This window comes from Nycticebus coucang, chromosome 1, assembly GCF_027406575.1.
Source record: "Nycticebus coucang isolate mNycCou1 chromosome 1, mNycCou1.pri, whole genome shotgun sequence".
Lineage (NCBI taxonomy): Eukaryota > Metazoa > Chordata > Mammalia > Primates > Lorisidae > Nycticebus > Nycticebus coucang.
The window spans coordinates 4,330,419-4,340,132 of record NC_069780.1 but is presented as its reverse complement, the minus strand read 5'-3'; the positions used below and the strand labels follow the sequence as shown (position 1 = coordinate 4,340,132).

At 44.8% G+C, this 9,714-nt stretch overlaps 1 protein-coding gene across 3 annotated transcripts in view; it reads left to right on the top strand.

Annotated features, from left to right (window-relative positions):
* The first annotated feature begins 2,464 nt into the window (after positions 1 to 2,464).
* Positions 2,465 to 9,714, top strand: part of RASSF6 (Ras association domain family member 6) — a 47,501-nt gene continuing 40,251 nt past the window's right edge. For 2 of the 3 annotated variants that reach the window (XM_053581838.1, XM_053581918.1), the window contains exon 1: positions 6,100 to 6,176. In XM_053581838.1, the coding sequence (XP_053437813.1) occupies positions 6,140 to 6,176 (37 nt within the window). In that variant the 5' untranslated portion in view covers positions 6,100 to 6,139. Of the gene's footprint in view, positions 2,518 to 6,099; positions 6,177 to 9,714 lie in introns of those variants that run through there. The other variant, XM_053581993.1, reaches the window with a different exon arrangement.

Sequence of the window (9,714 nt, the reverse complement as noted above, 5' to 3'; positions counted from 1 at the left end):
GTCATCACCATGTCATGGGACGTTACCACTGAGCCCCATTGGTCCTGACTCCCCAAGGTCTGAACTCCCAGAACATCTCTTCCCCCCCAAAAAACCAGCCAGGGCTGTGCCTGCCCCCCCAGGTCAGAGTCACAGCTACAACCCAGCCCCCCTCACAGATGCTGGATTTGGAGTCATCTTCATCCCCCCACATCTTAAAGAGTGAGCCTGCGCCACGAACCCAGGTGTGGCAGTCGGTTTTCAAGAGCCTAAGCTCCGGGTCTGGCTCTCCAGCTGCCCCAGCACCGTCCACTGGGACCCAGAACCACTGCGGCTGCCCGTGGGTCATGAGAGACCTGACGGCAGGAGAGACTCCCTCAGCTAAGATTCCCCACCGTGGGGAAGACAAGAAGAGGAACCCCCAGAGCTTTCGCCACTGTTGCCACAACAGTTCCTGCGGCCATACACCCATCCCAAGCCTCTGCAGCGGGGTGCCGGCCGATCCCCACGGCGGCTGAGGGAGCTGTGTGGAGGCTACACCCCCACGTCCACCCAGAACCAGAACCGCCAGCCCTGCCCACTGGCTCCCTGGAACTCACACACAAGTGAAAGCCTCTCCCTGTGAAATTCCCAACAGGTGCGTGTGCCGGGAGTCGTGCAGCCATGGACACGGAAACACGACTCCACCACAGGAGTGTGCTTTTCAGATTTGTGACACTGCGTGTAAGCAATGATATCCTTTTATACTACAAAATAAAAATTACCAATTTACCAAAGGGTAAGGCATTCAAAAACAAAGCGAGTCACTGAGTGTCTAACTAAAGGAACCCAGCTGGGAAGCAGTAACCAGGATGAAGCCTCAAGGACGCTGGCAGGTGAAGAGCACAGGGATGCCGCCCTGAGGAGAACCAGCGAACGACCCCGCAAGGCCCGGACCGCGGGGCCGGGTGTGAGCAGCACGGCCTGGAAGCCGGGTCGGCGCACACAGGTCAGCTCCACCGCGCCACACACCGGGGAGAGGTGGGGACCTCGCATCACTCTTAAACCGGTCAGCCGTCATCCCGTCACACCTGTAAAAGCTTCGAGTGTGATCCTGTAGGACCAGGGAACTATAAGCTGATTGATAGTTCCCGCTTCCACACGGCGCAAGTTCAGTAGATACAGTCTGACCCTTCAAATCCATAAAATCCTAAAGTGGATGTCAGACACGTTCCCTGCAATTCCGAGTAATCATCAGTGGTTCTGTTAACCTGGCATTTGAACCCCACGGACGCCAGACACCTTGGTAAGAATCCTAACGAGCTCCTTTTGAGGACTGTAAGGCTTACATTTGTAAAGTAACCCGAGTTTAAGAATTTGTCAATAGTTGCTTTACATAGGACACAGATGACAGGCCAGTGACGCTAAAATGGACACCGCCTTGCCTTCCCGCAGCGTCTGTCACCTGACGGCTCCTAAGCCTGTTTGGTGCCCTTTCAAAATCGGAAATATTACGAAGGATGTAAAGTCTCCATTTTTTTTAATGGCTGAATAGTATTCCATGGTATACATATACTACAGCTTGTTAATCTGGATGGACGTGGAAGACATTATTCTTAGTAAAGCATCACAAGAATGGAGAAGCATGAATCCTATGTACTCAATTTTGATATGAGGACAATTAATGACAATTAAGGTTGTGGGGGGAAGCAGAAAGAGGGACAGAGGGGGGGTGGGGCCTTGGTGTGTGTCACACTTTATGGGGGCAAGACATGATTGCAAGAGGGACTTTACCTAACAAATGCAATCAGTGTAACCTGGCTTATTGTACCCTCAATGAATCCCCAACAATAAAAAAAAAAATCGGAAATATTGAGGAAAAGCTGAGTCTCCCAATACAGTAGATAAGGACTAAATTATTATTTTCTCTGTCGTACTTTATTACAATTGTTCTCAAATTTTAATGTCCATCAGAGTCTGTCTTCTGTGGAGCTTATCAAAAATACAGGCGCCTGAAAAATCCTCAAGACCAGCAGCGCAGTGTCCCCGGGCGCCGGCGACGGGTCCCCAGAAACGGGTCGACAAAAACATGAGCAAAAAGGGAGGAGAAAAATAAAGAAATTTCACGCTGAAAGAGAGAATAGTAAAAGAAAAGACAGGTGACAATGGCGTTCGGTCCTAACCGCAGTCCTCCTCCCAGACCAGTTGTCCACCGTGCGGGAGGGACTTTGGAGAGGAGAGAGTGAAGCGCTAACCAGAGGCCGCCGGCTTCCGCAGAGCGCGCAGGGAGCCGGAGCGGCCTGTCCTGGCTCCGGAAGGTGAACGCTCCCGCCCTGCACCAGGTGCAGGGAGGGTCCCCCACTGTCCCTGCCCCGGCGCACAGCAGCAATAATTAACAGCTCGGCCAGGACGCCGGCGAGTAATAATTAACAGCCGGGCTCCGACCGGGCGCGGAGCACCGCGGAGCCGGAGCCTGCTGCGGAGAAGACGCGCCCCTGCCCAGGAGCCTGCTGCGGAGGACACGCGCCCCGGCCCAGCCGCCGCCGACCTGGCCTGCAGGTGAGTGGCTGGGGCGCCCCGGCACAGGGAGCCCCAGAGCACTGCCTTTCCCTCCGCGGAGTTCCTGAGCCAGCCCGGGAACAGACGCCCAGAGCGAGTTCAGCCCATCAACTAGGGGGAAAGGCCCTTCCTGCTCCCCGGAGAACAACAGGTGGAAACCGGGGTGGGGGAGGGCGCCTCTAATTCACTCCCTGGGATCAGGCTGAGGGCAAATTTTTAGAAAGCAGATGCCATGGGCAAGCAGCAAAGTTGGATGTGCGCACCTGTCCCAACCCCCAGATGGGGAGACAGGACTTCGCTTTTCCTTTTGACTTTCTCAGAATACCCTTTCCTGGCCGAGGGAAGCTTGAGGGAAGGGTGAGGAAGGCCTGGAGGTAACGGTGGCCAGGGAACCCCTCCTCCCTTTCCTGGAGAGAACTAGCTCAGTGAGCCCTTTACCTGGGATTTTACCTGGACTCCTGCCTGGTGCTAGCCCTTGCCTGGATGACATTCCCCTTTTTCTGCGTATTCTTATGGTTAGAACACTGTCTTGAGTCATCAGATTGGAAAAATTTTTTCAATCAAGGGATCAGCTAAACTTGTTTCCCTAAAGCAGCTGTTTTCAACCTGTGGGTGGCAACCCCCCTAGGGGTCAAATGACCCTTTCACAGGGGTCACCTAAAACCATTGGAAAACTCAAATATTTACATTACAATTCATAACAGTAGCAAAATTACAGTATGAAGTAGCAACGAAAATAATATTATGGTTGAGGGTCGCCAAAACATGAACTGTATTCAAGGGTCACAGCATGAGAAAGGTTGAGAACCACTGACCTAAAGTGACAGATCACCCCACCCCACCACCAAAAAAAAAGGGGGGGGAAGGTTTTTTTTACATAATTTGAGATCTCTCACCAAACAATAAAATAATAATCATAAGTAATTAAATGGAAATCTAGGAGTTAAGGATATAAACTCCAAAGCAGGAGAGTCACAGGTTCAGTCATGGCTTTGTCACCTACTTGGCTGCCTCTTTGAAAATTATTTAACCTACCTAAGCCTCAAAAATTTGTCATCTATAAAACAAGCATCGTAACAGGATCTGCCACGCAGAGCTTTGATGGGAAGTGAACACGTGAACAGGTGTTCTATAAACAGTTATAAGCAGCTCTGCCAAAGGGACCATGTCAGGGAGAGTGAGCTGGGCTGCAGAGACTTGGACTTCATAGGTGGGTGTTTAAATTGAATTGGTTTCTGAGACTGGGCCCAGGACCTGTGAGCAGGTAGCAGGGGAGCCAGCATCATTTCTCTGAGAGCCATGAAATAACCTGGCTTCTTGCCACTGTGCAAGTAGAGTACTTGTTGCGAATTCCAACTTATTTCTTACTGAATCAGTTCTATTTTTGAAAATTCACATTTATATTAATGTGTTATTTCTAAAAGGAAAACAGAATTGTATAGTATGAGAGTTGCACAGACTCTCCTATGGTGGAACCAGTGACATTTGGGGTCTATGAGAGAAATAGCTTTGGAATAACTTTGATCCAATTAGACCATATATTACCTGTTAATTTGAGATTAATATTGTAACATATCAAATTGTTTATCTTGAACTATGGGCAAGAAACATAAAAGAAGACACTTGTGCTTGTCAGTCTATACCTTTTAAGCTTAAGTTACAGGGAAGTGGCTTTATTTTATGAAGTTTTATTTAAAGGGCTCTGTAGTTGCTGTTTTATTAATGTTGCTTGCTAACTTTGAGGAGAGGAAAACTTAATAACTGCACTTAGCAATTTCCACTGGTGTCTTTTTATCTTTTTATTTTATTAACATAAAACATTTAAATAGTTTGCAGTTGATCCTAACTTAATATAGTCATTGTTTTAGTGATTCTTTTATCGAATGGCAGAGTTGAAATTCTCCAGCATACTTAGAATTATTTTAGATATTAGTTGGATAATTGCGGCTAGAATTCTAAAGCCAGCCTAACTGAACTACTTACCATGTTGTTATCCTCTGAGTCTGATTGTGTTTAGTAAAGTTTAGTTGAAAACGTTAGCATCAAATTGATTTAGAACAGAGCATCAAAATTCACCAAATATTTTCAAAGAGGAAGTACACTTTTATGCTGAATATATATTGTTATAACTCTTTAAACTAAGTTATTTGATTTCATATTTCTTAATAAACACATACCTAAATAAAGAATAGTAGTCCTAACTGAGAAATTGAACCATATTTGAGATACATTTGAGATTAATCTACTTCACAACATACCTGGGTATAATTCTCCCTAAAGTTTAGCTAACTTCCTAGATAAAATTTTAGTGTACATATAAGCTTTTCTACTATTTCTAGTATGTGTAATGTTTTAGTATAAATGATTAAATATTTTGGTCAATCAGAGAGAGGGAGAGAGACACAGAACCAGCAATGATTAAGAAAAAGTTAACTTTTTAAATTATGTTCAAAATTAGCACATAATTAAAAGTTTTATACCTAACCCTTGCTTTAATTTCTTAAAATAAGAAACATCCTGTATTTTCGTTTGAAATAGAAGCCCAATGTTAACAGTCCCTCTGCTTGTGCAGATTCTTTGATTACAATACAGATGGGGAAATTCAAGGTTTCTAGAGATACATGGGCTTCATATAAATTTTCAGATTTTGTTAAATTTTCAAAATATAGGACATTTGAAAATGCAACCTCTGAGAATAGATTTCTGAAAATTCTCCCTTTGCCCTAACTGAAGTTGGACGACTAGTCTATTGCAAAAAATTCATCTGTATCTTCTAAAACTATGAATGACAGTGATGTCATCGCTTTCATAAGTTCAAGTTCTCAGCTAATTCCACTGCTCTCAGGAGTTGCACAAAGAGGCACCTCCACTTTAAATGATGTCAGTGTTGTCTTAGTAGCTTACATGATGAAAGGAAAATCTCTTCATTGTACTCAGAGCCTAGTAAAGGAGCCTAAAAGAAGAAAGTGCTGATTCTTTTGTGGCCAATATATGAACAGGAAAAATGAGTCATGATCTTCATGAAGTCAACCTTAAAATTTCCCCCTTGGAAACACAGGTGAAGCAGATAATCCTTGAGTGCCAGCCCAGCAGCAATTCCAGAAGATACCACTGGCAGAATGGAGCCTCTCAATCCCAGGCAGTGTGGCAAGCAGCCTTAAATCCTCAAATGGCTTAACACTAGTTTGCTTTTCCTAGGGCTCCTGTTTTCCTCACCTCCCTGGAGGCACTTTGGGCAGAATAAAGTGCGTGGCATTAGCGCTGCGTAAACATGTAACAGAACATTGAAGGTACAGCCTCTCAAATCAGAGTGCCCTGGAAGTGAGGCAAATGTGGGTGTTTGGTCCATCACCTGTTTAGCAGTGTCTTAAACTTAAGGACTGCAATATATTTTTATTTGTATTTCAAAACAAATAATTCCTAATGAGAACCAACATTACTAGATTAAAATGATAGCTTTTATACTCCAGTTCTTGACTTTTACCATCTTTATAAATGAAGTATGTTCTTTAGAGAAAACATGAAAACAAATGCTTCCCAGAGACCATACTTCAATGAAGTCTTTCTCTCTTTTTTGAAAAGCTGGATAATCACAGATGCTGTGTCTTGTCTTCATGAAGTGATGTCGTTGCCTACGGCGCTGCTCTTTTCTACCCCAGGTTGAAGGTTTAAGAAAATAGATTTACTTTGGAGCAGAATACAAATTGTATTTGTAACTTCCCATTGTTTCTTCAGGCTGAAACTATGAGCTCCAAGTGTACAGCCCTTAATATAATCTTACCTCACAATTGAAATGCATGCTTGTTATTCCAGTGTGATACTTTCTGGGGGGTTACTTTTATTGGATATGTATGTGTGTAGGGGAGACACTCCAGATAGGCTCCTTGTAATATTATTTAGAAACTACATATGAAATAAAAAAATAAATTATCATTCATAAGCTCATACCTCTTAATTTTACTATTAATATTTTAACATACCTCTTATATATTGAATATATTTAATAATTTGTATGTATTCATCTATATACCTGCACATACTCACTCGCTCTAGAGGACACAAAAATGTGATAGCAATCATCCTGTTCTAAAGGATCTAGCAGTCGAATTAATTAGAATAAAGTTGGATAGAGAGAGAAAGTAGTAAGTAATTTGAAAGCTGCAGATAATTTCCCGTGAAAGTTCAGGAGCAAAAGAAATTGTCCTTGGCTGGGAAATACGGGGAGGCTAGCACCTGTATTTTTTGTGGTTCTTTGTAAAGTCATGACCATTCCAATACTTTGTGTGCCCCGTGGCCTCAGAAACAGGGGCGGAAGGTAGAGATGTAGCTGCACGTTCTGTCCAGCGTGGTAGCAGGCCCAGACAAGGAACTCGTGAAACATCTGTTGGACATACAAAGGACCAAACCTGATTTTCCACTTTTAAACATGTAACCATTTAATTAATCCCGCTTGGACTCAGGAAGCGTCTTTGAATGACTGGCCCATTTTAATTCATTTGGGTTTCATTTGCCTCCTCTCCTCTGGCTTCTGCACAAGGTAACTAGTGAGTCCAGGCCAGCCCACCTCTAGGCAGGAACGCAGAGCAGGGGAAAGTGAACCAGTGATGCTTCCGATGGTTTCAGGTCCCCACATGGCTGGCACCTGCTCCCCCTCCTGCTGTCTGACTCTGCCTCTCCAGACTCCAGTTCCCACGGCCTGCTCACTCCAGTTCTACCTTCCGGGCTCCTCCCATCCCTGTTCTGCTAAGCTCTGCTGGTACCCACCCCCTGCAGTGATTTCTCCAGCGTTTAGCTGCTGACCTATCCAACCTTCTATCCCTCCAACTCCATTCTATTTGGACAAAATGAAAAGGTAAATAACCAAGCTTATTAAATATGTGATCTTATTTCATACACAACCTAAGTCAATAAACTAGAGCCTCATGTGTTGGCAACGACTATCTTCCTCCTCGAGTAATAGTTTGTTGTGTTCTACCAAAATAGCTGTCAATAACCAAAGCAAGACCTGCTGGCTTCCAGGCCTATGATTTTCCTCTCCCCATAGGCCCTTTCTATCTCTCTATAAGCCCTCTCCATCTCTCTCTCTCCCCCCCCCCAGGCCTTCTCCATCTCTCTCTGTTAGCCCTCTCTATTTTCTTTCTCCATAAGCCCTCTCCATATCTCTCTCTGTAAGCTCTCTCCATCTCTCTCTCTCTGTAAGCCCTCTCCATCTCTCCCTGTAAGCCTTCTCCATCTCTCCCTGTAAGCCCTCTCCATCTCTCCCTGTAATCTCTCTCCATATCTCTCCCTGTAAGCCCTCTCTCTCTCTCTCCCTGTAAGCTCTCTCCATCTCTCCCTGTAAGCTCTCTTCATATCTCTCCCTGTAAGCCCTCTCCATCTCTCTCTCTCTCTAATCTCTCTCCATATCTCTCCCTGTAAGCCCTCTCTCTCTCTCTCCCTGTAAGCCTTCTCCATCTCTCCCTGTAAGCCCTCTCCATCTCTCCCTGTAATCTCTCTCCATATCTCTCCCTGTAAGCCCTCTCTCTCTCCCTGTAAGCTCTCTCCATCTCTCCCTGTAAGCTCTCTTCATATCTCTCCCTGTAAGCCCTCTCCATCTCTCTCTCTCTGTAAGCTCTCTCCATATCTCTCCCTGTAAGCTCTCTCCATCTCTCTCTCTGTAAGCTCTCTCCATCTCTCCCTGTAAGCTCTCTCCATATCTCCCCCTGTAAGCCCTCTCCATCTCTCTCTCTCTGTAAGCTCTCTCCATTTCTCTCTCTCTCTCTCTCTCTCTGTAAGCCCTCTCCATCTCTCCCTGTAAGCCCTCTCCATCTCTCCCTGTAAGCTCTCTTCATATCTCTCCCTGTAAGCCCTCTCCATCTCTCTCTCTCTCTAATCTCTCTCCATATCTCTCCCTGTAATCCCTCTCTCTCTCTCTCTCCCTGTAAGCTCTCTCCATCTCTCCCTGTAAGCTCTCTTCATATCTCTCCCTGTAAGCCCTCTCCATCTCTCTCTCTCTGTAAGCTCTCTCCATATCTCTCCCTGTAAGCTCTCTCCATCTCTCTCTCTGTAAGCTCTCTCCATCTCTCCCTGTAAGCTCTCTCCATATCTCCCCCTGTAAGCCCTCTCCATCTCTCTCTCTCTGTAAGCTCTCTCCATTTCTCTCTCTCTCTCTCTCTCTCTGTAAGCCCTCTCCATCTCTCCCTGTAAGCCCTCTCCATCTCTCCCTGTAAGCTCTCTCCATATCTCTCCCTGTAAGCCCTCTCCATCTCTCTCTCTCTGTAAGCTCTCTCCATTTCTCTCTCTCTCTCTCTCTCTCTGTAAGCCCTCTCCATCTCTCCCTGTAAGCCCTCTCCATCTCTCCCTGTAAGCTCTCTCCATATCTCCCCCTGTAAGCCCTCTCCATCTCTCTCTCTCTGTAAGCTCTCTCCATATCTCTCCCTGTAAGCTCTCTCCATCTCTTTCTATGTAAGCTCTCTCTATCTCCTCTCTCTATCCTGCTATGCCTGGACTCTCTGTTATCCTCTGTCTTCAGCTTTGGAAAAAACTAGTTCAGACCCTTAAGCCTAGCAAATCTTCATAATTTAAAAGATTTTCACAAGGGCCCTACCGGGTTTTAATTTGCTATGAATTGTGGTGAGTGGAAATGGGGAAATGCAAAACTATTTGAATTCACAGATCTGTGTCTCAGCGATTAACAGCAATTAATTACTAATACCAATGAGACTTTTACCAAATCATGTTTTTATCTTTCAGTTTACCTTACTGTTTGAATATTTTGTTTAGCCAATTTTTAGATTAGACATGGTCGATATTTTTCTTAGATAATTACAATATATATAGTCCTGACTAAGAATTTTATCCTGTTTTCATTTTTGTACTTTGAATCCCATTCAACTGTCTTCTTTCCCAAGGTGAGAGCATAATGCAAGGGACTTTGAAATCCTTGCACCACTTCTTCTGAGGTTTTCTGAATGTGACTATGAATTATTTCAGCATAGAGCATGCACTTGACAATATAGTTATGTAGCAATTATTTGCTTTATTTAATGATATCTTTGACTTTTATATAAATACAGATAGAGAGGGATCCAGCTGGAAAGTGACCACAGTGATTTTTCAGCCCATCACTGCCAGCATTCACTCTGTGATGACTAGGTGCTTCCATCAAAGGTTCTTCAGTTTGAAGTATCCTGGTGTGTGCACAAGCTCTGCTTCGTG